Here is a 27,502-nt window from a genome sequence, read left to right as displayed (position 1 = left end):
ATATATATGAGAATATGATGCTTCCTAAATCAAATGTATTTATATTATTTAGGAATGGATCTAGCATGGACGCCAAGCATTGGATTAGGAACGTGCATGGAGATGGCAGCAGACTCCGCAAGGATTCGGGATGGCGTTGCAAGCGAGGATTTCGAACATTGAAGCCACCATAGTGATGCAACGATGCTTGGATGAATTATACAAGTTACTCCATCATAAAATTCGTCCAAAGAGTTATTTGTGGTGCTGCGTCACCTTATTTAATGGGCCAGGCCCATGTATTTTCGGATTAGGTATTTTAGGGAATTTTAAGAGGCCATATAAGTGGAGGAAGGCCCATTTAGGGGTGTTTTTGGCCAACCCTAGCTGGTTGGACGAAAATCCCTTCACTTCCCCCATATATATCCCTCCGTAGACGTCATTAGAACTTGGATTTTGATTAGATTAAAAGTTAGCCAATTGTTGCAACTACGTGTTCTTCTTTTGAGGCCAACGCCCAGAACAAGACCGACTATTCGGAATCCCACCATTATCAATCAAGCTTTCATCTCTATTCGCAATATTCTGATTGCATCTTTAGTTCTTACTTGTTCTCGATTTCAGGTAGGAATTAAGACCCTCGTTGGTCAGGCTGATCGTGCATCCGCAAGATCAGTAACTCCCGGAGATTGTCCTAGCGATTGCATTGGCGCACGAGCTTTGCACGTGTAGTCGGATCGTCAAGCACGAACTCCACCAACAAATCGAATTATCCTCGTCTCATCGAAAGATCGGCCACCTTTGCCCTATCAAGTGGTATCAGATTTCAGGTTGCTCGGTGAGATTTACAGTTTTCATAGTGTAGATTTGTTTTTACCTATAACCAAGAAAAAAAGCCCCACAAAAAGAAGATATATTTGTTCATCCTCACCTAAAACCAGTCTTCGCCTTTTCGCTATCACCACTTTGTTTTTGTTCTGTTGAATTTTCGTTGCATCGTGTCGAGCTGCTGGTTTTTAGAATCTAGACTTTTAGAGTTTCGAGTTCTAGTCACGTGTCGTCGCGTCGCTTGGTTTCTGTGTCTGGGTATCACCTTCCGCCACACTCCGCCTATAATTTTTTTTCTCTTCCATCCGTTTTGCACCGCCGTACGGCATATCAAAATTCTACCAGATCGGTTTGGTTGTCTATCCATTGATAAGAAAGTATCGTATCAGATCTGGTTCGAATCATCACACGGTGTTGGTTTTTCTTTTCACCCGTGCAATCAACAAGAAAAGACAGCATGAATAGCTAGTAAAATTCCTTTCCTGGTTCCAAGTTCCAAGAAAGTCTGCCTATTTCCATCACACGGTCACTTATTTCTTAAAATACTTGGTTAGATCTGTTAGGCATATCTCTTTGTTCCAAGTTTCAAGGCAAGTCAGACCGGCATTAAAAAAAAAAGAAAAAAAAAGGTAAAAAAAAAAAGTGAAAAAAAATAGTGAAAAGGGAGAAAAAAAAATAGAGAGAAAGAAAAAGAGCCGATTAGAGCACGTCGGTCCGTTTGGAAGTTGTCTTTGCATCTTACCTTGGAATCGTTATCTAATACACAGGAAATTTAAAAGGCCTGATCGGTGTGTACTTGTTGCAAGACAGAACTTTCGTTTGCTTTTTTACATCAGTTCCTGTTGGATGAAGAATACGGAGGAGCACGTTACGTCAAAGACATATTGATCAGTGCAGTCTGCCATCTGCACTACTTGTCTGCTGCCACCGCTCTTTCCCACGCTGCTTCTCAACACGTATAATCAGTTAAGTTCAGCCTCGCGTCATTGTGTAGTTGGCCGGGCTTTTGTTCCAGCACCGTGTCAGTGTTTCAGGATACAGTATCATCGCTCCGTGCTACATCTTATATCAACCGGTGTTTCGCTGCCTTAAATTTTTGTTCAGTGAATACGTGATTATATCTGTGTCATAGGCTCGCGTCTCTAGTACGGTCTAGCCTAGAACCAGCATTTGACTACTTTGAATGAATTTTCAGCTTTACATTGATTATTGTGGTTGTAGTTCCACGTATATAAAGCCTACCTACAGCTCTACATATTTCTACATCGTGCGGTATACGTGTGCTTGGCAATCGCTTCGCTCAATCTTTGGAGTTACTTGATACTGTTGCTTGCCGATCGCCGCCTCCTGAATGGTAAGAACTTGTAAGAATTTTATGTCTGCAATTTTGTGAGCGGCATACCACCACTACCACCTAGTAGTTGATAGGAACATATACTTGTTATTTGTTTCTTGTTTTCTACTAATCATGGCAGCTTCTGGAGTTAAAATTTCTTGGGCGTCGACTATGGTTAGCGATGTGCCACCACCTAGCAAACTGCAACAACGAACGCGAAGGGTTAAGACACATGATCAGGTTATTGTTTCCATGCCATCATTTCATGGTCGTTATGATCCTGCTTTTTATATCGAATGGGAGTTTGAGATAAATGATATATTTGTTTCCCATAATTTTTCTGAGCGAAAGAGAATACAAACTGCAATTAGTACATTCACTGATTTTGCTTCTTTATGGTGGAATGAATATTGTCGGTCATATCCTGATTATATACCTACTACTTGGAATGATTTGAAACTTGCTATGCGGTATAGATTTGTTCCATCACATTATACTCGCGACATGGTTAAAAAGTTGCAAAACCTAAATCAAGGTAGCTACACCGTACAAGAATATTATGATGCCTTAGAAACCACCTTGTTGTATTCATTTTTTGAAGAAAGTGAAGAAGATTTTATGGATAGATTTTGGAGAGGGTTAGACTGTGATATTCAGGATATGCTTGTGCATGAGGAATATTTTTCTGTCAAACATTTGTTTCGTCTTGCTTGTAATATTGAACGGACAATAAGACAATTACATAAGAATAACAAGTGCACAAGAAACTCAGTGTCGTCAGCATCAAAGGCAGTTACTTGCTCAGCTGCTCCAGTTAACATGGCAGCCACCCAAGAATTCGTAGGAGTCACTCCACCGCCAGATTGTTGTTTGTCGCCACCATTTATTCCTACATTATATGAGCTGGACCTACAAGGTAATATAAAAACTACTACTACTCTTCCTGCACGGGAAGTTGTTATATGCCACGATGCTCTACATTCGTCATGTGATGTTTTACCATCTAATTTTCTTGCACGCCCTGAATTAGAGTATTGTGTTGGTGATTCGACTTTGGCATGTGATAAGTTAACTGAAATTTCTAGTGTTTTAAGTGCACCAATTACTGAACGTAGTTTCTCCCTTGATTTGAGTGTGCATGATGAAATAAATATACATAGTGAGCGTTGTGATTTGTTAGCGGAATCTAATTCGGATTACATAAAATTGGTAGATGATGAACTTTCGTCTAATATTTCTAAAGAAAATTCTGTGTGGTATATTATATTGGATTCTCCTATGTCTTTGTCGCGTGCTAGAAATAAGATTGCTGAACTCAAATATTTGAAGCGTGTTTATGCCCATGGTTATACTTTTAATTTAATTGGAGAGTATGGCGTAGACAATGAATTTTTGGTGAATAAAATTTCCATTACATGTGCTGATGTTCCATATACTATTGGTTTGACGGGAAGTAAAATTCCACCTATGTTCAACCATTTTGATATGACCTCCAATGTTGGTATTCATTCTATGCCAAATAACTTGCTGCAAAATTGTTTAATTCAACATGACGTGGCTAGTAAATTTGAGACCTTACGTTTTGGGTTACCAACTTTGGGATGGTTTAATGATGAGCATTATAATTTGAAAGGAGCTCATATGTGCTTCACTTATATCTGCAAATTGAGTTGTGATAAATGTTTAATGGGGACTAATAAGCTTCTACGCTACTATAATACTGGAATATGTACAAACTTAAATGGGAAACATGAGAGATCTGTTAAAACGGATGACATATACATATACCATGCATATACCTTGTCTCTTTTGTTAGCATGTTTACAGAATAAACATCGCCGAGGACGGCTTTTCTTTCAAGAAAGGGAGGATGATGAGGACATGATTACCTCCGATTTGAAGGCATATCTTGGTGAAAAAGATGAGACTACGTCGAGGACGACTTCAATTCAAGTAGGGAGGATGATGAGGACATCTCTATGATAGATACAACCAATACTCCTACAACCATATCTCAGGTACATTCGCTACTAGGAATCCTTCCTGATATATATGAGAATATGATGCTGCCTAAATCAAATGTATTTATATTATTTAGGAATGGATCTAGCATGGACGCCAAGCATTGGATTAGGAACGTGCATGGAGATGGCAGCAGACATGCAAGGATTCAGGATGGCGTTGCAAGCGAGGATTTCAGAACATTGAAGCCACCATAGTGATGCAACGATGCTTGGATGAATTATACAAGTTACTCCATCATAAAATTCGTCCAAAGAGTTATTTGTGGTGCTGCGTCACCTTATTTAATGGGCCAGGCCCATGTATTTTCGGATTAGGTATTTTAGGGAATTTTAAGAGGCCATATAAGTGGAGGAAGGCCCATTTAGGGGTGTTTTTGGCCAACCCTAGCTGGTTGGACGAAAATCCCTTCACTTCCCCCATATATATCCCTCCGTAGACGTCATTAGAACTTGGATTTTGATTAGATTAAAAGTTAGCCAATTGTTGCAACTACGTGTTCTTCTTTTGAGGCCAACGCCCAGAACAAGACCGACTATTCGGAATCCCACCATTATCAATCAAGCTTTCATCTCTATTCGCAATATTCTGATTGCATCTTTAGTTCTTACTTGTTCTCGATTTCAGGTAGGAATTAAGACCCTCGTTGGTCAGGCTGATCGTGCATCCGCAAGATCGGTAACTCCCGGAGATTGTCCTAGCGATTGCATTGGCGCACGAGCTTTGCACGTGTAGTCGGATCGTCAAGCACGAACTCCACCAACAAATCGAATTATCCTCGTCTCATCGAAAGATCGGCCACCTTTGCCCTATCATTTACTTTTAACTCCAAGAGGGGGTACTTATGCTCGATAGTGGGTTCATGCCTGCATTGACACCTGGGACAGTGACAGAAAGTTCTAAGGTTGTGTTGTGCTGTTGCCACTAGGGATAAAACATTGACGCTATGTCCGAGGATGTAGTTGTTGATTACATTACGCACCATACTTAATGCAATTGTCTCGTTGTTTAGCAACTTAATACTGGAGGGGTTCGGACGATAACCCGAAGGTGGACTTTTTAGGCATAGATGCGGTTGGATGGCGGTCTATGTACTTTGTCGTAATGCCCAATTAAATCTCACTATACTTATCATGTCATGTATGTGCATTGTTATGCCCTCTCTATTTGTCAATTGCCCGACTGTAATTTGTTCACCCAACATGCTTTTATCTTATGGGAGAGACACCTCTAGTGAACCGTGGACCCCGGTCCATTCTTTAATACTCGAAATACAAATCTGCCGCAATACTTGTTTTACTATTTTCTCTCGCAAACAATCATCTTCCACACAATACGGTTAATCCTTTGTTACAGCAAGCCGGTGAGATTGACAACCTCAGCTGTTTCGTTGGGGCAAAGTACTTTGGTTGTGTTGTGCGGGTTCCACGTTGGCGCCGGAATCTCCGGTGTTGCGCCGCACTACATCCCGCCGCCATCAACCTTCAACGTGCTTCTTGGCTCCTCCTGGTTCGATAAACCTTGGTTTCTTTCTGAGGGAAAACTTGCTGCTGTGCGCATCATACCTTCCTCTTGGGGTTGCCCAACGAACGTGTGAAATACACGCCATCAATGTCGCGTGATCATGCACAACATAATCGTTGAGAACGAGCGTCCTGATGGCCACAATGAGAACCACTGGGACTCCCAAGGTGAGCTAGTTACGCCACTCCCTGGGGTTTTATCTTGGGAGAACTATCTGCATATGAATGTAGAAATCACTAACGAGAACGTCTGCAAACGGCTGCAGATGGATCTGATTGAGCATCAGTGGGCATTGGCTGGCCATGAAGACCATGACTAGAGGAATACCATCTTATTTTCATGTAGACTTTTTAAGATTTGGATGTAATAAGGACTATGACTTCGTTGAATCTCTTTATATTGTTTTTTCAAATTTCATATTTCATGCCGCTGGAGGCACACCCAGGCGCAAACGACGCGGTCTTTCTCGCGTCCGTATCGCGACGCAAACGGACGTTCGTGGACACCGATTTGCGTCACCCCGCTGGAGATGCCCTAAAACGAGGATCAATTCGGTTGATGTAAAATAGAAGTCCGGCTTGTCAGACCTGTCAGACCAGTTGTCCCCAACGGTGTGATCTATTCGATTTGCGCTGGTCATTTTGGCTGGTTGGGCGAAGACAACAAACTATTTAAATTCAAGTAAAACTAAAAGCGCGTGAAATTTTAAAGTCATTCATTTAAATATAATTTGCATAGGAAATATAAAATTTACTAAACCTAAGTACCTAACTATGTCTTCTGCCCTGCGCGGGGGTCGATTGCGCCGCCGCCTACTCGTCTCCGTCGTTCTCGTAAGGTCGACAAACGAGAGCGGTGTCCATGGGCCCTATTGCGCTCATGCAGGGTACTCCGATGCTCCATGTTGCGGCGGAGGTCCATGCTGCGCTAGAGGCGGTGGCTGCCACATAGGTATGTCGGTGCCATGTTCTACTTCGGCGGCGGAACCATTGCCCTTCCCTCGCGGCCAACGACGATGCGTGTGGCACCGGTGGGGGTGGTGGTGGCAGCAAGGCGATGTGCTGCGCCACCATGGTTGTGAGCCGGGCGACCTCGTACAGCCCATCTCACGTCCATTTGGCCTCCTCCTCCGCCTTCGACGCCTTGATGGTTGTGGCCTCTTTTTAGCCGCCAGGGAAGAGTGTGTCTGCTTCATCGCAGCACGCGGCGCGTCGCCATCGTCGTCGTCCTCCTCCTCCTTGTTGGTGTCTGCGACGACGTCTCCATAATCCTTGCCGGGCTGGAAGTCCCGCACTTCCCGCGTCGCGCTATGTGCCTCGTGTTCCTAGGCGATGAATGCCGCCAAAAGTCGGGCCGCAGGTACGCACGGTCACAAGGGATAATCTTATCAATGCCCATAATGATGGACTTGGGTTTTCAGGAAGGAAAGCGCTGGTGAATTCAAAGTTCGTCAGCCAAACTAGGTAGCCAATGAAAAGTAACATCAAGGGCGAAAGTCACCGAGATTGTATTATCAAACTAGGGTTACACGATGTTGCAGGTTGTGAATCTAGATCCTCGATCGGTGGCTCCTCCTAGTTCTTATATAGTGAGTTAGGTCTCAAAGTCCACCTTTAGGTTACTTATATTGCTTATGTCGGTTTACCCAATATGAACTTAGCCTACCTATTTTACTTAATTATTGAGCTTCGGCTTCGTGCGGTGTTCTTCATAGGCTTCACATATTCCTTCCGGAATCCGCACCAGAGATGGTAATGAGATGGTAACGTTGAGTATCAGATATGGACTAGCCGTGTCACACACTATTCCAAAGTGTCTTTTACTTTCAGCATGTCAAGAATGGTATTAGTAGTGCCGGTTAAATAATGGTGCTAATTCACGGCAACATTCTTCCCAGATCAGCAACAACTTCATGGAGGCGCACCGTGTAGGTGTCGCTAGATCATCGACGGTTCTGATAGTGCAACGATCGAGGCATCCGGATGTCGGATTTAGCCTTGTCTTGCACATATTTATTAAAATTAAGCTTCTATGCAAAACAACATTAGCCTTATATCTCTGCTATGAAAAACAAAGCATGACATTACTACCAAACAAACTGAACAAGGTCCAAGTCGCATTCGCAACGCATCTCCCAATACCTGTCCCAAGAGGGCAAATATGTAAGCGAAACGTGCTTTTGGCTCCCGAGGTCTAGTGCTCTTGCCATTTAAAAAAAAGTAAAAAAAATATTTACAAGTTATTGAAAGTTTTGAAAAATAATTCTGAAAATTATCAGCGATATATCTCACAATCATGAAAAATCTCAATCCAAAATTATTTTTCACCTTGTGCTAGACAAAAATCATGTTTTTGGAGATTTGAAAATGGCTACCCTGCACTTTTGTTATTTTTGTGTAGCTTAAAATATAAAGTATTTAAAATTAATATTTTACACGTCTGCGGGATAAATTATTGTCTATATGCAGAAAAAAATTCGAATTTTTTTGAAACTCAAAAATAATTTTGATTTATTAAAAAAATGAGATTACTGGCACCCGTGTGCACCAAATCTCTGTCCTGATAAAGATTTGGTGCACATGAGCAACATTGATCCCTTTTTTCAAAAAATAATATCTAAATATCGGAAGATTTTGAAAAAATAAATTATGATGTAGTCAGTATTGTATCTCACAATCGTGTAAATTTTCAACAGAAAATAATTTATATTTTAGGCTGCACAAAAATAACAAATACGTGGATTTGAGTATAGTGATTCAGATCTCCAAAAAGAAATCAGATTTTGTCAATTTTGTATAGCTCAAAAAACAAAACATTTGAAATTAAGATTTTATACCTTAGTGGGATACATCATTAGCTACTTTTAGAATTTTGTTACATAATTTTTTAAAACATATAGATGCAATTTTCGAATTTTTTATATGATGAGAGCACTGATGCCTAGATCCAAAAATGACTTTTCGAAAATTCATGCAGTATACAAAACACGTCCTAGAAATCGGCAAACACGCATGGAGAACCGTTGCGGCGGGCTGCGGCACTGCAGTAGTTGAATATACTAGGCAGCTGGCAGTACACGCCGCAGAGTGCCACACTGCACGCTCAGTGCATCCAAGTGATCTTTGTGGCGGGAGCAGACGTGCCGACCGCCGGCGGAGACCGGCGGCGCCGGCGCGCGCGTGTCAGCAGCCGCGCCGGACGGTTGGAGCTGCACGGCAGAAACGCGAAGCCGCGGGCGGGATCGTACACTGTGTGCTATCCGCACCCCGACGCCGCCGCTGGTTTTGACGGTGGTCATGGGGCAGTGGGCGGAATCGAGTGGAGTAGTGATTGTTCCGTGTGTGGAGGTTGTGTTCGTGTCGTGCGGCCTGCTGCCATCACTGCCACGGATGGGCGGGCCGATATCTTCCTGTTGGATCTCGTAGACCGGGCAGGCGGCGACTGCCGGGTGCCTCAAACGGCAGCAATTTCATGATGTCGACACGATAGTATAGTAGAGTTAGATAGTTGGAAGGGGCTGCCCGCGATAGTTCAGTTGTAGAAGAATCCTCGAGGCATAGAACGCCCAGCTTTTACTCTAATTCCTAACCAACGAAACTATTGCACCGTTTTGGAATTCTTTTTGGCTCAATGGTCGAAAGCGCAAACGCATCGCCCCGCTAATCTCCGAGGCTTGCACTAGAAAGCAATTGAAAGTTAAGCAAGCTTTGCACGAAAATGCATGAGTTTCAAATATCAAACTAGACATGAACTTCTCTCTTGGCTGCCTCCATGAGTTTGTGCACCTACGTGTTGAGCTTAATTAACCGTGTGCACCAGGGATTTCATTGCTTGGAGCTTAACTTCAAGGGATTATACAACTTCATCGGCTTACAAGGCTTAATTTTTTTGGGTCGTTAGCACTACCTTCAACTAGTCAATCTGGAATGTTTGGGGACTACAAAATCAAGTTTTTCTCTTGGTTGGCTCTCCAAAATAAGATTTGGATGGTGGGTTGTCTCAAAAAATGAGTATGAACCCGAATTGCGGTCTTTGTGCCATTTGCAAGCAAACCTAAGAAATGGCAGCGCACATTTTATTCCAATACAGTTTGTCCAAAAGGCTTTGGGGAATGGTTAAAGAGTGTCTTGGCATCGCCTCTATCTCCACCTCCGAATGGACTCTAGAGCTTTTCACTCTCTCTTGGTGGAGTAGCATGTCAAGGGCAAATGTACCAAACCGCAAGGCAATGCCATTCCTCGTCATGCTCATTAGTTGGGCCATTTGAACGAGAGAAATGCGAAGGTGTTCCGCAACAAATCTATCCCCAGTGCTTGTAACCTCCATTAAGTGTGAATCTAGACTTTGGGTAGCCGTGGGCGCTAAGCGTTGAGCAACATAATATTGAGAGAGAGTAACCCCTTTGGTACCCTTGTTTTACTTTCATTTGTTAAAATATCTACTTATGTTTTAATGTAACAAGACAAATCTTTTACCTCCGCTTCAAAGAAAATAAAGAACAAATAAAACAACACCTATATGTCAACACTAGCTGGGTATGCTCGATCAGGGTCGGCCCTGACCCATGGCAGACATGGGCGCCCACCTAGGGCCCAGACCGAGAGGGGGCCAGGACCGAAGCTGTTTTTACTATGAGCTAAAATATACAAATGAACAAGCTTAGCGAGAAAAGGCTGCAGCAAGTTCACAAGCGAGTCCAACTGCAATCCTCGTGTCATGGCCGATGGCCTCGCCCAGTCAGACACCCAAGAAACAAGAAAATTCATTCCACGACGAATCTACTTTATACGAGTACAATACATGGATCGGTAAGGATCGAGGTTGGGAGTGGTGCTTCCGTTCTTTTTTGGGAGGATGCATGGATCGGTGGCCTCACAGCTGCGGCCATCGCCCCGGACCTCATCAACCTCGTCGGGGTTGCCGTACGTCGACAACGATCGGTTCAGGACGGTTTGGCGGGGAACGCGTGGGCTGCGGACATCACCGGTGAGCTATCCGTGGCGGCGGTGGTTCAGTACCTACACCTCTGGACTGCCATTGCTCAGGTGCCATGGAGTGGGACTGGGGAGGATCGGTTCAGCTAAAAGTGGTGCGGCGACAGACAGTTTTCCTAAGTCCGCTTACCATGTGCTCTGGCATGGTAGGTGCTGGCAGGGGCGACGTTGGTTTGGGATTCCTTCGCGCCCTTGCAATATAAGCTGCATGCGTGGCTGGCTCTGAGGCGTCGTTGTTGGACGGCGGGTCGAAGGCTGCGCCGCGGCTTGCCCACTCACATGATGTGCCCCTTTGTAATGTTGTCGTTGAAACTCTCGACCACCTCTCGCTCCATTGCGGGTTCGCCCAAGGGGTGTGGTCCGGCTTGGTGGCTCGGCTAGGTCTCCCGGACATCGTTCCCACGGGGGACAACGACATCAACGACTGGTGGCTTCGGGCGGCTCATCGGTTCCCGCCGGCGGATAGGAAGAAGGCCAACTCGCTTATCATGCTTACCCTGCGCATGCTTTGGCTCGAACGCAACGCCAGGATTTTCGATGGGAAGATGTCGCTAGTGGATGTTACCTTGGGACTAGTTCTTGAGGAGTGGAGGGTTTGGTGTGAGTGTAGAGGTAGACGGATTAGAGATGTTCACTAGCTTTGGCCTTCTTAGTTAGGCCGGCATGTGTGGTGGCCTCTATCCGTTTGTATGGAACATCTTGGTCCGTTTCTTATGCTTAATACAATGACACGCAGATCGCCTTTGGTTTCATAAAAGATTTAAAAAAACAACTTGTTTGTACAATTTTTTTTTTCATGTATTGGGTGCCTGGACACCCTTGTGCACCGATGTATTTTTTTGTTTTGTGTACACATGTATTGAGCGTTAGGGGCCCTTTATCGATTTCGCCCGAGAGCCTGAGAAAACATAGGGCCGGCCCTGGGTATGCTGCAAAGAAAACAAGGAACAAATAAAACAGCACCGATATGTCAGCACTAGCTGCGGTATGCTACACCCCTCGAGAGTGCAAGTCGCGACCAAACCGTCATCGGCATGCCGTACGTCTTTTTTTTTTTTTTTTTTTTGAGAATTAGCATGCCATACGTCGTAGTACATAAGCGTCACTACTCCGAAAGCAAATGTATCCATCTATCCGTTTCAAGTTAGGCCACGCATCAGTCTTAGATTTTGACGAAGGATGCGTTATGCACGAAGCGATGAAGTTAGCTCGTCGGACTTCAGACAAGTGTCTCCTCGCGGTCTTTAGAGCATTCCACCGGTGTAAGGATGGCAATAGAGCGGGTTTGGACGGATATAGGAAAATCAGATCCATGACCGAATCCATCAGCCTCGCTCTGCCCCGCCCACGAAAGTATCCATGGGCATGGATGTCGCCCCAAATCCAAATCCGATGGATACCTGGATATCCATGCCCGTAAAATTTGAGTACCATTTCAGCAATATTTCACTTGCATTTCATAAATAATAAGCTAACATGAATATTTTGGCAGCATTTCGACATTATTTCAGTAGCATTTCAGCCGTAGTTATGTCGACAATTCATAAGAATATCAAAGAACAATATATCACATTACCTAGGAGACGGAGCAATCAACGAAGATCCACAGTCAATGCGGCCGGCGGAAGCCCTACCAGCACAAGGCGGTTCCATGATTATTTAGAGTATAAAATCATCGAGGCTAAAATTAAGGGTTTGGTGATTTGGGCCTAAAAAGGACAGCCAATTGTAGGTAAAATTGCATGTGTCACTGACATTTGGGTCCCACATGTCAGTTGGATATTCATCGAATATCCATGGAGCAAAAGCTCTGCCCGTGCCCGCTCCATGAATTATCAGATATCCGCCCCATAAAATCCGTGGACACAACCAACCCTCCATACCCGTGTCCGGCGGGTCGAATATCCATGGATACCCGGATCCGTGGATAAAATTCCCATCTTGACACCGGTGGTTCCAAAATAGACGCCGGTAGGGGCGCCGGCACTGCCGTATGGAGGCGTCGGCAGAACATTCTCTATTTGGGGATGTTGTTTCCACATCAGCGCCCTCATACGGCAACCTCAATAGAAATTCAAACTTAAAATAACATTTTGAAAACATTATTCACGAAATTCAAACAAAATTTACTCGAATTTAAACTAAAAAACTAAAGAAAAAATCTAGCGGCAGCGTGCGTCGAAGGTGCTGAAGTTGAGTTGTTGCCGTCGTCGCCGTCATCGCTGGATGTCCTGAAAGACCAGTCGTCGTCGTCCTCCTCCTCCTTTGGTGCCGACGGCTCGGAAGGTCCGACGAGGTCGATGAAGTTGGCGCCGTGGTCCCTGGCGGATCATGCCGTCGCCTGCCGCGGGTCCATCGTCATCTGCCGGTAGTCCTCCTCGACGGAGCGGCCGACGATGAAATTTTGGCCGGGGAACTCCTCTAGGCACGGGGATGCGCTGGCATTATAGTACATTCGCCTCGTCGTAGGTAAGTTGCAGCGAGTGGAGCACGCCGCCGCCGCTGCCACCGACCTCATCGTTGTGCACCGTCGCGTTGGTGGGGTGCGTGGGAGAGGTGGTTGTTTGCGCGGCGTCTGCGACAATGGCGGCTGGGGTTGGAAGCGGGGAAGAAGGGAAGTGCGCACCGGTGGAGTTTTAAGGGAGGCAGCGAACGCGCATTGAAGGCGCGTGGGGAAGGTGGGTGGACGCCGCGTGGCCAGTCGCTGCCCTCGTCGCCGCTTCGATTTCCGCGCGGGAGACCATTAACGCCGACGACCAACCTTCCCGCGTTGTTTCCGAAGCGAACCGTCACGTCCTCTCCTGACAAGGCGCTCCCACCCGCGAAAACCGTCGTGCTGCGAGATATCGGCGTGCCCGATTCGCGCCCTTCGCGAAGGAGCCGGCACGGGGTTACATACGCTTCTATTGGCTTGAAAAAGCGCTGGCATGTTTTAAGCGCGCCGGTATAAGTCCATTTTTAATGCCAGCCCCCAAAATGCTATCAGAGCCGGCTATCAGACCGCCAGTGAAGATGCTCCTAGCTGCCATGATATGCTTGCTGACTTCCGTATCATCAAGCCGGACCTCCCGGTTAAACAAGTCCTGCGCAAGGTTGTCACTACTAGGCAATATCGTTTAGTTGTTAGCTGTATTGCTAGCAATATCGTATCGTAGAATCATACCGTAGTATTACGATGCTATAAAATTTCTATTTTAATTAAAATATACCTAATCTAAATTTAAAATTTAATCTTAAATTTGAATTTTGAGCATATTTTATGTTTTTTTTGCGGGTAATATTTTATGACTTTTGATCATGTAAATAATGTATTTCTATAATATAAATATTAACCGACTCATCTAATGCATGATACAAACATAGCTAACTAAGAACCCGCAGAACAAAAGACTGGTATGAGAATGCTTTCTTGCACATAGAAACTCTTTTCTAAACCCATCTCGCTCAAATTTTTAGTTGTTGCATTATTTAAATATTTAGTTTTCCTCGAGAGTAAAAAATAACTTTTACTCTTCAATTTTTTATGTCGTTGTGCCCATATTTTATAGGATTGACGTGGGATCGTATGGTATCACTTTTATATCGAAATACTACAAAAGATACCACGGTACATATTGGAATACGAGTTAGATACTACCAGATTCAGATCCATCACTCAATATGTATTGATTGCTCATGATAGTATCGTAAAATCATAAGATACTACGATACGATACGTATTGGGATACTGACAACCGTGGTCATGAATGCGTTATCCTCTTTTCAGTCACCACATTTTTTTTTAAACGGAGACAAAAGCTTTGCCCCAATCTATTAATTAAGAAGATAATGTCAGTTTATTAAAGAAAAACCGGGCAAAAAACCACAACATCACATGGGGACTAAACCCAAAGTCCACAACTTCTTGATTGCCAAACTCGATCAACCAATTCTCCCAACCTGTTATGGTCACAAACTCTCAAAACAAAGCTCACTACACACAACAGAAACCCAAAGATGAGATCATTCATCATGCAGCTGCGGCTACTCTTCTTGTTTTTTCTGTTGAGATACTCTTTTATCTTCTTGGTTCTGCCACCCAAATCCATACCTGACAGGAGGTGCACAATCTCTTCGCTAGATCCTAGGATAGCCGTCTCCAAACTGCTAAAAAGATCGCAAAGCTCTTTTGCAAAGAGGGCTTCGGAGTCAACGAAAGCAAACGACTGAGTGAGCTATACCAAAATTAACTAGTTGAAGACATGTGCCATCGCAGGCGGGCCTAGCATAAGTCAAGGGTATTCAGTTGAATACCCGAATACCCTTTATTTCTGCCAAAACATTTATATGCATGTAGTCTATGTAGTCTATACTGCATGCATGTGTGAAAAACTACATTCTATTCAGACATTCAACCAAAGATGAAAGTTAGCTCACATCATAGCGCGCTCTCTCTCTCCCGCAACACAACCAATCTCTCCTTATGTTCCATTAGCTTAAATGTGAAGTCCCGGTAAAAAAAAAAAGGTCTTTTAGGGTGTAAATAATTAGGCGTGAATTTTTTGAATACCCGGTCTTCAAATCCTAGGCCCGTCGCTGTGTGCCATCGTTCCGGGGCACAGGAGGCTAATTGGTACTGCCTCTGGTACTGATGTGATACCGACGCCTATCGATTCCTCACTGATTACACTGATTACCGGCGCTACTGGCCGACAATTCTTTTCGGACTTGAAGACCTAAACAAAAGAAGATGCTCCATCTCTTGCGTGCAAAGGTGGCGTGGCGTTAGCTAGCTTGCGCGAATAAATTACACAAATGATATCACTGAGAAATAAGTAACTGAACACCGTGCCTAGATACATCCGCTCTACGGACTACGGAGTAGACAGAACTTAGTCATTTATTTCCGCGGATGAGTATCAGTTTTGAAGTGTTAGTGATACAGGTCCCGTGAACATGATGGGCGCCTAAGCAAACTGTTGCGTTGCACGTACCTCCAGTTCTACCCGCTGATAGAGTGGTGACCCTGATAACAATATTACAACTTCAGAGGCCATGAAATTGATACAAAAATGAAATGGATATATGACAGCATAGAGTAGCAGCTAGATTCGCTAGAGTTTGGTTCGGAGCGATGAAGACAGACTGGGTCGGGCAAGTGGCCTAGCAAGAGCCACACACGCAGGCTGCTAGATATCGGCGGTGCTCAAGCGTCACTACCAGTGTTATTTTCGCAGGGTCGCCGTCCGAACTACAAGAAGCAAGGCGTGACACTCCACATATATAAATCCTGCCAATGGAATTTCATGGTGGGAAATGTGGACATGGATGCGTCGCCTGTCATTTTCAGCGAAAAGATGCGTCCTTCTAACAACAGAGTTCGACACCGGTTGACAAACAGGGCGCTGGACACTAGATACTAATTATCTCCATCCAATATCTCTAAACCCCGCGTAGAAACAAGGCCAAGGAAATATCTCTAGAGACATCGCAAGCTGAACCTTCCGAAGGAAAACAAATAGGGCATGAATAATGAAATATCTTGCGCTCTTGGTATTTTTTATACGTAGTATTCTTCTTTGCACCACTTTGTTACTTTTATTTTAAGATCTTATTCGTTTCTTTATTTAGGGGAGGAAGTCTTGGGCATCCGGTTGGCGGCGTCGCCACAACACACCCTTGCCATGATTCCTCCATCGTGCTCCTCTAGTAACTTCTGGAGAGTGTTACCGAACTCCTCGCCTTGCCCTCCGCATTAGGACCCATGCAATTCGATGGCGAAACGATAGTGTTAAGCCATGTTAGTGTCATTTAAGCTCCATCCGTCACTCTTGTAAATGGGCACTATAATTGAGCTCCTTGAATCTTAATTATTTTACTTTTTGCCAGGAACCAAACAAATATCTCCAAGCAGCACAATTTTTTCTGTCAAAAACCAAACAAACAACAGGAAACTGGGCTGGTACGCACAAAAATCAGGCCCAAAATCTGCCTGGACCCTGTCCGTCCACCATTCCCCAGTTTGAAGCCCAACTCTACTGCTGGGCTGGCCTGCGGCGGCCGAACCAAGCGGCTTTCTAGCGCGGACAGTCGGTTGCCGGCTGGTCAGGTTTTGCTAGGGTTTTTGCTCGTCTTCGCCGTCGACTGTCCCCTCCGCCGGCCGCCGCCGACCACCGACTCTTCATCCGTCTCACCGAGACAGCACGCGGGCCATGAGAGACCTACACCTCCCTCTGAACCAGACCCAGAGGGTCCGCCTTGAGGCCGCGCTCCTCGAGCTCCAGACCCTCGCCCCCGCGGCCGCATCCGCCGCCGCCGTCACCGTCGCGGATACCATCCCCGTCAACCACGAGGACAACATCCTCAAGTAAGAATTTATCGCCTCTTTCCCTCTCTTTCCATTTCCCCGCTCGTGCTTGGTGGTGGACTAATTGGGGTTTTTTGTGGGTGCGTGCGTTTGTTTTGTGCAGAGGGCATGGTACAACGGATCAGGATGGGGAGGTGGTGGCGACGCTCTGTGGCGTCGTGGAGCGGGTCAACAAGCTTGTCTACGTGCGGACGCTCCGTGCAAGGTATTCTCTTCCTCCAATTCGTTATGTGTCAGTTTCGAGCAATCTCATTTTGTGTTCGTGTTGGATAATCCTCCTTGCAATGCTGTGGTGTGACTATCGTACTGATTATAACGGTGTACGTATGAATGCATTGGTGGGGTCAGGGTGACTGGGTGAGGTGCTGTAGCTTCACACTGAAATACTACTATTATGGTGTGTTGGATTAGGGCAGGGTGTTTATGATTAGGGTAGGTGTTTGGGTTCATTTTGACTTGTTATATCAATTGGCTTATCGGGCAGGGATAAAGCACTGATCATGTAATTAGTTTTCCTACCCTAAGGGCTCATTTTATTCTCTTTGACCTTATCAGGTATAAGCCAGAGGTTGGTGATATCATAGTTGGCCGTGTCATTGAGGTATGCGCACGTTGTGTCACTCTTTCAACGTTCTTCTCATTTTTGTAGCATGGTTTCTGCTAGGAATGCGCCATGAGGATGCTCTACATTTTGGCTTAAAGCTTGAGTTCCAAACAGCTAGTCTTATTCGATGTTGTGAGAAATTGTTGATGCGTAAATGTGTTCAGTTGATGTTGTGAGAAATTGTTGATGCGTAAATGTGTTCAGTCATATCCGTATAACATATGGATTCGAAAATTGGTTTTCCATATGTTTAGAACTGGCAGCTCTAATTATGTACTCTCGGTTACATGTTGGCCTGAATAGTCGGAGGGTGTGATTAAACCTAGCTGTTATTACTTATTAGAGTCATGCCATCACAATGCAAGGGCGTACCCAGTGCTGAAAGCTCCCGCACATTGTGGGATCTGGGGAAGGGCATTTCTAGGCAGCCTTTTCCCTTCCATTTTATTATGCAAGGAGGCTGATTCGAACTCATGCCATCACAATGTGATTTACTATTATGCTTGTTCTGGATGGATACACGTGAACAATGTCTTTCATGTCTGACAAACATATAAGTTACTATGTTGATTTTTTTTTCTCTAGATTGCTCCCAAGCGTTGGAGGTTGGAGATAAACTTTAGCCAAGATGCTGTTTTGATGCTTTCTTCTATGAACTTGCCTGATGGAATACAGGTATGCCGTTCTGCACCTTTATCCTGTAACACCAAAATTTGATGTGTCAGCTGAAGACTGGGATATCCTTGGAATAAAATGTGAAGAAAAATAATGTCATGTTCTATATCAATAGATATTTCAACATGCCTCACAGCACCTTTCTAGCTGACCTTTACAGTAAACTTGTACCACACTGTCACACACATAGATATATGGAGAGCACGTTAGCGACCAAGAAACATCAGTTTCCTGCTTAAATGTTACATCACGTTTAAAGAGCTCACTGACTGTCGTCAGTAGTACGTTACAACTTACAAATGTCACTAGTGACTCTTCTCCATATATTATTGTTGCTGATTTTATTTTTTGCATCCCACTATTAGAGAAGGAGAACTGCGGTTGATGAACTTAACATGCGGAGTATATTTGAAGAAAATGATGTTGTCTGTGTAAGTATCACACTGCTTCCTCTTTCTCTACGAATGATTTTGTGTTAGTTGCTTATATATCTATCCTGTGGGCACCATGTATGCATGAGCAATGTTATAACCAGTTCAGCTTGGATATATCTCTGAACTTGTTAACTGCAAATCTGTTTATTAGTCCTGGAGTTATTTTCTTCTGCTTTTGGTTGCCAGTTTGAGCAATCATTCTCAGTATCTCGCTACTAATCCACAGTGATTGTCCATCTTTCAATCCAGAGCTGATATAACTCATTTTTCATTTGAGGTGCTAGAATGCCCTGATTTTAAACTCAGGCAAGCAGCCGCAATTAGTAGATGGGTTTGGCTAGAAACTGAAAATACAAGAATTCTTGCAACAGAGAGTCGACCAACATAATTATGTATGGACTAAGCAGTAGGAACTTGCTGAAGTATATGGTAACCAAGATGCGTAGTTGTGGAAGAAACTAATGGGTGTGAAATATATGTAATGCCAGATTGGAACTGGCAGTAGAAAAAAGATGCAGCAGAAGTGCATGGCTGTAACATGGACTAGAAGTTGGCAATGAAAAAACAGAAACAGTAAGCGGAAAGTTTAGTAGATGGATAATAATTGAAATGAAAGACGATACCCAGTTTGATCCTTGCTAACTGCAAAGTACAGAACCAATCTTGTGGCCTGGGGATCAGCACCACCGCAGCACTTTGAAAAAACAAACCCTAACAAGGGAGCACAGAGCACAGAACAAGGGGGCTTTGAGTGGTTTTTTGACTTTCTAAATGCAACTCGACGGGGTACAACAGGTTCCGACTGCAGTAACTGCAACTGCAACTAAAACCAGAAAGCCTACATGCTTATAGACTGCAGTAACTGCACCTGCAACTAAAACCAGAAACCCTACATGCTTATAGACTGCAGTAACTGCACCGTACTTGTACAAGTACTGAACGATAATTCCCACCGAATAAAAGACATACAAAAAATAGTACCTAACCAAAAGAAAGACACTAAAACATTCTTATTATGCGTAACACACTTCACAGGACCTAAGATACCAGTACCTCCCCTCTACTTTCTACGTCGCATCAATTTATCTAGGCGCCTTGCATGAACAATATATGTACCACGTCCGGCCTCCCTCGCCTCCCGACTGATAGTTTTGGTGGCGTGGTAAGTGGTAACAACACAGATGCAATACTAGGGATAACTACATCAAGAGGCATCTTCAGAGCTTCAAGGGCGGCAAAACAGTAGAAAGTTGCATCTATTGCATCAAGTGCGACAGAGCAGTAGACAGGTATCTGTCCCAGCTGATTACAAGTGACCTGGATGTATTGGGTTTAAACCTGATACTTATGTGCCAAATCTTTGACCTTTGGTGATAGTGAACCCTCATGGATTATACTGTGGGAACAATATATTGGTTTCATTTGATGCTGAAATTAATCTGATTTATTTTGTAACAAAATTATCTTATCGTTGAGTTATGAAATTTGCGATTTTTTCTGTTTCTATATTTGGCTGTATGCAATGTGCTGTGTTGCCAAGATCAAAATTTCCATATCTGCTTACAGGACTAACAGCATTATTCATTCTAGTTGTAGTGTGGAAAAGTTGCATTTGGTGAACTGGTTCTGTGATGTATTGATTGGAATCATGGCAGGTTCTCTGATACACAGGGATTCCCTGATTAAGCATTCTGTTTTTTCCTACCTTTAATTTATTCATGCAACCAAGCTTCAAGCGTTTTATATTTACTTTTGCCCTTAGGGAACTTCATGACACTGGAAACATGGCTTGTATATGTCCTTTGCCATCTTATATAGTTTGTCACTTCTTTTTGTTTGTTTTTGTACTGGATTAATACTGTTCAAAACCTGATGCTGCTACTTTGGATCATCAGGCTGAAGTTCGTGGTTTCCAACATGATGGATCTCTTCACCTACAAGCAAGGAGTCAAAAATATGGAAAGGTAGATGCCAGACCAACTCTTTGCCAGCTATTATTATTGCACAGTGCCCTACCAGTTTAGGCTACAGTCTTACGCTGCCTTTCTATGCAATGAATCTGTTCCTTTTACCCAAAGTTGCTATGCCGAACTGCTGCCCTTTACAATGCTGTCTTGTAACTATTTGAAACTTCTTTAACGAATAGGCAGAGCTCCTGACATTTTCCTCAGTGATACAACTAAGCTCTTTTCTGTGCATTGAAAAGCTGTTTGATGTTGATTACCCAGTGCAGTAATGCAAGCAGGCTAATGAACTAGGTCATAGAGACACCACATAATTTTTTGTAGTGTTGATAATGATTACAGACTACAGTAGATGACTACGTTTTACTGCTGGGGTTGCAGTCTCATCTTTTTAGAGCTAACATTGTCAATATCAATGTGTTAAAACTTTTCATTGAATTGTTTCGATTTTCTTTATGCAGCTTAAGAGGGGCCAATTGCTCACAGTACCTCCATATCTGGTGAAACGGCGGAAGCAGCATTTCCATCATCTGGAGCAGTACGACGTCGACCTGATCCTTGGTTGCAACGGTTTCATCTGGGTCGGCGAGCATGTTGTGGTGAACGAAATTACCACTTTTAACGAAGACCAAGAGAAGCTGAGCGCTGAGGTGGAGACCTTTACCCCAATGGAAACCAGGAAACATATCTGCAGGCTCGCCAACGCTGCGCGCGTGCTTTCAGCCCTGGGGTTCACCCTGACCATCGAGCTGATAATCCAGACCGCCGAAGCAAGCCTGTCATCGAATGTCAAGATAAACGACATGCTCGGGGCTGAGTTCTACGTCCGGACGGCGGAGACGGAGGCAAAGCGCCGGGCTGATCTTCTCGGGAGAAAGAAGGGTGGCGCAAGGTAAACCGTGTCGTGCCTGACCTGTACGAGATCTGTAAAAGAAAATAGTGACAATCAGTGCCTAAATTGTAGACGCAACATTTTCGAGACCTGGGGAGCTCAGCCTCCACTCTGTCGCGTGCATGTATGTAGTGTCACAATGAGAGTTCTTTGATTTGTGCCAGAAGGAATGCCTATCTATTTTGTTCTGCGCTTGACTTGTTTGTTCGAGGTTCTTTCAGTAATTTCAGCTTGTATTTCTGGAAACCTGAGTTATTTCGTGGTGTTACAACGCTGTTTGGAAACCTAAACACAGTGTACTACTTTTCTCCATGTTATGGCGAGCATAATTTAAGTACAGTACCTGCTTATTGTGCTCACATGAAGTCTACGGACCTACCTGCAGTGAAGGAATCTTGGGCGGCATCAGGCAGTGTACCGGCATTACGACGCAGAAGCCGGCTTGCGCCCGTGATGCTTGGATGAACTCGTGGAGAGTCCTTCCCGGCGGCAGAAGCAGAAGAAGATCACATGACACCAGTACGCGGTAGCAGGTCAGTCCCTCAGTTGTCGCCTTCTGGACCAGCAGAAAGAGCGTCCCTGCTGTACTACTCGATCCCATTAGAGCATCTCTAGTGCATCACCCAAACGGGTTTGGGTGGCCGAGCAGACACCCGGACACAGCGGTCTGCTTCCGTGTGTCCCCGCTTCCGTGTGTCCGTTTGAGTCGCACCTGCGTCCAACGCGTGGACGCAGCGCAAAGTTAAAAAAGTAAAAGAAAATAAATATGAAAAAAGAAAATAACAAAAAAGTAAATTTAAACTAGGGTTCGTTAAACTTAGCTCTATTTTGGGCAATTTTTACACAAAAGAAAGCTCTATATGGGCTTTAAACTAAAAAAAAACCTAGGCCAGGGTTTACGAGCACGGTGGCCGACGGTGCGCAGTACTACTCCCAGTACTACTCGTTGTCGTCGCCGTCGATGAGGACGACGCCCCCCCGGCGGGGACGCGTTGTTCCGGCTGGACACGCCAAAGGGCGCCGGGGACTCCGTCTAGGGCGACCGCTGCGCCCTTTCCCAGGCGGAGTGCGGGTCCGGAGGACTCGCCGGCCTGCAGAGGCGTGCTAGCCGCGCGGCCTCCTTCCGCCGCAGCGGCGTGCAGCTCCGCCTCCTGCCGGAGCGCGGCCTGGCGCTCCTCCTCCTCCTCCCGGAGCGCCGCCTAGCGCGTGGCCTCCTCCTCCCGGCGAGCCATCTCGAGGAAGGCCCACGCCTCCGCCTGGGCGTCCTCCTAGGCCTTCCTGGCCATGTCCTCCAGCGCGAAGGCGCGCATCGTCTTCGCGAGGTGCAGCCATTTGGCCAGTTCCTCGCGGTCGTTGAGCTCGCGGGACGCCGCGAGCGCCGCCTGCAGCTCGGGGTCGTCCTCCTCCTCCTGGGGCTGGGGATGGGGCGCCGCCGCGGGCTCGTTGATGTAGAGGCCGCCGGGGCGGCGGCCAGCCCGCCTAGAAGGCGTGCGCGGCTGCGTGCGAGGCCGCGTCGTCGCCGAGGTGAAGCACGTGCGCCGGCGCGCATCGTGCTCCACCTCGAACCACAAGTCCTAGTTGGGACTTGTGTCGTCCTAGGCGGGGTGCTCCCGGAGGTCCGCCGACAGTTGCACCCGGCGCCTCCGGATCTCCGCGACGCGGGCGCGGCCGGAGCCCGGCATCGGCGGCACTGGAACCCGATCTGGGCTCAGGTGCCAGCCATGGGGGAGGTGCACGTCCCCCCACGGCATTGGGACGCCGGCATCCCAGAACATCTGCGCCACCGCTACGGTGACGTAGATCCGTTCGCGGATGGGAGGTGCCGGTGGCCCCATCTCGAACGCCGCCGGCGCGATTCGCCGGCTGCTGCCGGCCTCGTGGTCGTTGGCGCTTGTCAGGAACTCCCGCTTCGAGGCCATGGCGGCGCGGAAGCTCGTGCGTGCGTGCGGCCGGAGTGGAGATTGGGGGCTGGATAGGGACAGTCCCCCCCCGCCCCAGTCCACATTTAGTAGGACTGGGGCACCGACAGCTGGACCAGCCACGCGGACCAGACGGACACGCGAGGACGCTGCGTGCCATCCGCGGCCACGCAACCTGGCCCAAATTTGGGTCGGGTTTGCGTCGACCCTGGCTCGATGCGTCTTCTCAGCATCACCTGGCGACGAGTCGCTTCGATAGTCCAGGGTTTGCGTCGACCCTAGCTCGATGCGTCTTCTCAGCATCACCTGGCGACGAGTCGTTTCGACAGTCCACGTTAATTGCAATGCCTCGCCTGCCGAGTGGCCGCCACCCACCTCTGCCAATGAAATTAATGGCGCTACCACGTGTGCCACGCTGTAAGGGTACATTGCCCCTATGTGTGGTTTTGGTAATTAATGACAACTCCTATGGACTAATGTTTTCATTGAGTTTATATGAAGGAATATTCCATAGGTACTACTTGTACTCCATATGTTGGATTCAAGTATGGATGCCATGAAGATAAAGATATACCTTGTGTATTGGCATCAAGATCATCGATACAAGGTTGAGTTGGGCAAGTTCAAGATGAGCATCTCAAGTGAATCACATGCTTGAAGCTTGCCATCCATTTGGTGATAATGGACTAGTGAAGATGTGTATCAATGGAGCTTTCCCATCATAGTGTATGGGGGAGCATTTGTGAGTCTTCACGAAGCAACATTGGTCAAGTGAGGCATTCCGGCTTGAGTGAAGCTTGAAGAGTTATCATCAAGGTCAAGCGGGATGCGCAAGGCAAAGGTATGGTCTTGCTAGGTTTTCCTTTTACCGGTCTCAAGGTGGATGTTGGGAGACCGGATTATAGGATACATAGCCGCACTATTAAGAGGGGCTTTCGGTTGGGTAACTTGATCACATCGTCTTAGGGAGCTCAATCCTTTGCATACTTTGCATATCCGTATTGCTTCTTGGTGTTTCTCTGTGTGAGGTTCTTGAGCTTGTTGCTAGCTTTACAACAAGTCCAAGTTCATCGAAAACGGAATCCGCATGCATCTTCTATTGCGTTTTCGAGGTTGGGTGATTTTACCGGGTTATTCATGATATAAGGTTCTACCTTTTATATTCATGATAAAATCCCTCCTATAGATTCTTGTGTTTTCACTTTCCATAGGATAGCATTTGTTATTATCTTCCAAACAAAACTGGTTTCATTCGAATCGGGGTTCGGGAGCAAAAGTTATTAAAGAAAGAGTAAAAGAAGAAAAAGAAAAGAAAAAGGAAAAAGGGGAGGCTGCCGGTTGGGCGCCCGGCCTGCCGGGCCGGACGCCGGCCCACCCGGCCGACCGGGCGGCCACCGGCCCACGCGCCGGGCAGCCCAGCCAACCCTCCGGTCCGACCGGGAGCCGCACCGGGCCGCTCTCCACCTTCGGCCCGTCACGCGGCCTCGGCGCGCGCGCGCGCGGCTCGTGACCGGCCTTGGGCCAGGTCCACGACCGGGCCGCCCTGCTGCTCCTTCGGTCCGGCCGGATCCGGACTGGGCCGCCTTGGCCGCCCAAAGCCCACGCGGCCTGGCTCCTTCCCCGCGCGGCCTGAAGCTTTTCCACCGCCCAGCGCGGCATCTGCCCGCCCGGTTGCTGGGCCGGTCGGACCGGGCAGGCCGCCGGCCTCCCTGACCCGAGCTCCGGTCAACCGGCCTGGCAGCCGGCCTGGGCACCTTTTTTGCCCATTTTTCCTGCGTTTTTAATGGTTCTTTTTCCCCAACGGTCATTTTTCTCCCTAGACTATAAATAGCCCTTCTTCCACCTTGAGCAAGCACTTCTTCCCCTTTCTCTCACCTCCATTGTTGCATTTGAAGAAGTTGCTCTCTCCCTTGATTCCTCCAACCATTCTTGCCCATATTTGAGGATTTGAGAGAAGAGATCTAGATCTACACTTCCACCAAACCATTTCTTCTCTAAGTGAGGGAATCTCTTGGGATCTAGATCTTGGAGTCTTTGGTTGACTTTCCCCTTGTTCTTCCTCTCCAATCTCATCCTAGCATTCGTTGCTTTGGTGGGATTTGAGTGTGAAGGACTTGAACACCTCCGGTGTTCTTGCTTTGCATCATTGCATAGTGTTGAGCTCTCCACCACGATTTGTTCGAGTGAGAGACCGTGAGCTTGTTACTCTTGGAGGGTGACCTCCTAGTTGGCTTGGCGGTTGGTGCTCCGGTGATCTCTTCAAGAAGATTGTGAAGAGGCCCGGGCTTCTCCTTCGTGGAGCTTGTGAAGTGGTTGTGGAGCTTGCCATCTCCGGAGCGGAGGAAAAGCTAACCATAAGGAAAGGGCCATTATCCTTCGTGGGTGTGGTTCGGAGAATAGGGTGAGCCTTCGTGGCGCGGGGAATCCTTCGTGGGACCTCCACTCCTCCAAACGTGACGTACCTTGTTGCAAAGCAAGAGAACACGGGAATACATCCTCGTCTCCGCGTGCCTCGGTTATTTCTATACCCGAGCTCTCTTTCCTTGTGATAGCCATCGTGCTTGAAGTATATATATATCTTGCTATCACTTATGCTACATATATCTTGTGCGTATCTTGCTTAGCTCTAGTTGTTATTGTTATACCTAGTTGAGCTTAGCATATCTAGGGTTTGTGCTTGTAAACTAAACGATAGTTTAATTCCGCATTCTTACAAGACAAATCCGAAAGAGTTTGTAATTGTCTATTCACCCCCCCTCTAGGCGACATCTCGATCTTTCAATTGGTATCGAGCAAGGTCTCTCCTTGTTTAAGGCTTCACCGCCTTGAGAGTAAAGATGTCGGCTAGTAACTTAGTGCACAATGACACAATTATCTTTGTTGGCACAAATTATCTTTTGTGGCGAAATTGCTTGCTTTGCAAACTTCGGACCTTGTGTCCAAACATTGAGCAATTTCTAGATGTAGGTTTTTCTCCTCCGATGGATCCTCAAAATCTATCTTTAGAGGATGAGAAAAACTTACATCTTGAAGCTCAAGTATCTAATGAGCTTGTATTCTCTTTGAGACCAGATTTTCATAGGTTCTTGATATATATAAAGCGAAAAACGTCTCATGAGATGTGGATCAAGCTTAAGGAAATGTTTGGTGGATCCACTTCTCATTTGGTTGGTGGTGACTCCGAGGAGCTCTCTTCCCTTCACATCATGAAGAGCTCCAAGTTGCTTCCACCTCCGGCCGTGATGAGTTCTCATCTTCTTCCACTTCACCAACGTGTAGCAAGACACGAGGTAATGATATGGTGAGTGGTGAGGAAAATTGCAATGTTGATATTGTGCTCAATAGTGATGATTCTTCATCTCTATCCCATTGCAATGCTTCCTCTTTGGACTTAAACACATCTAGCATTGAAAATAATCTACATGCTTGTGTTGATAGTCCTCGCATATCATGTGTAAATTGCTCACATAAACCCCATGATGATATGCTTGTCTTGTCTTGCTCCCATAATCAAAATGCTTCTATTTCCTCTAGTTGCTTGTTGACTAACAATGTAGAGGAAACCGAACACTCTATGGATCAAGACATGTTTTCAAATGAGGATTCAAGAATTTCTTCATCTTCATCCTCCGGTATGCACATGTGCCTTATGGCAAATGGATCAAAGGTATCTCCTACTTTGACTCCTAACACTTCCTCTAATGATGAGAGTGATGATGATGATAATGATGAAGAATATAATATCTTGGTGCATAATATGGCAATGGTATATGCTTCTCTTCATGGTAATAAAGAAGCTCGTGCTAATCTCGAACACTCTATGGATACCTTGAGTAAATATAGGGAAACCATAGTGGAGTTGGAGTCCCATGTTGAAAATGGGGAAAAGAGATTCACTCTCCTCAAGCATGAGCTAAAAGATGAGAAGCATACTAATTTTATGATTACACAAAAAATTGAATCCTATATGCATGAAAATGAGAAA

At 45.8% G+C, this 27,502-nt stretch overlaps 1 protein-coding gene across 1 annotated transcript; it reads left to right on the top strand.

The window, feature by feature from the left end:
* Window positions 1-16,842: 16,842 nt before the first annotated feature.
* Window positions 16,843-21,877, top strand: LOC124677593 (exosome complex component RRP4 homolog). The gene is made up of 7 exons (XM_047213569.1): window positions 16,843-17,029; window positions 17,133-17,234; window positions 17,585-17,630; window positions 18,219-18,308; window positions 18,674-18,739; window positions 20,638-20,706; window positions 21,168-21,877. The coding sequence occupies exons 1-7, from the start codon at window positions 16,875-16,877 to the stop codon at window positions 21,600-21,602; spliced, it is 963 nt and encodes a 320-aa protein (XP_047069525.1). The 5' UTR covers window positions 16,843-16,874; the 3' UTR covers window positions 21,603-21,877.
* The last annotated feature ends 5,625 nt before the right edge of the window (window positions 21,878-27,502 follow it).

Source organism: Lolium rigidum, chromosome 7 (assembly GCF_022539505.1).
Source record: "Lolium rigidum isolate FL_2022 chromosome 7, APGP_CSIRO_Lrig_0.1, whole genome shotgun sequence".
Taxonomy (NCBI): Eukaryota; Viridiplantae; Streptophyta; class Magnoliopsida; order Poales; family Poaceae; genus Lolium; species Lolium rigidum.
Note: the sequence above shows the minus strand (reverse complement) of the source record. Positions and strands in the feature narration are given on the sequence as shown.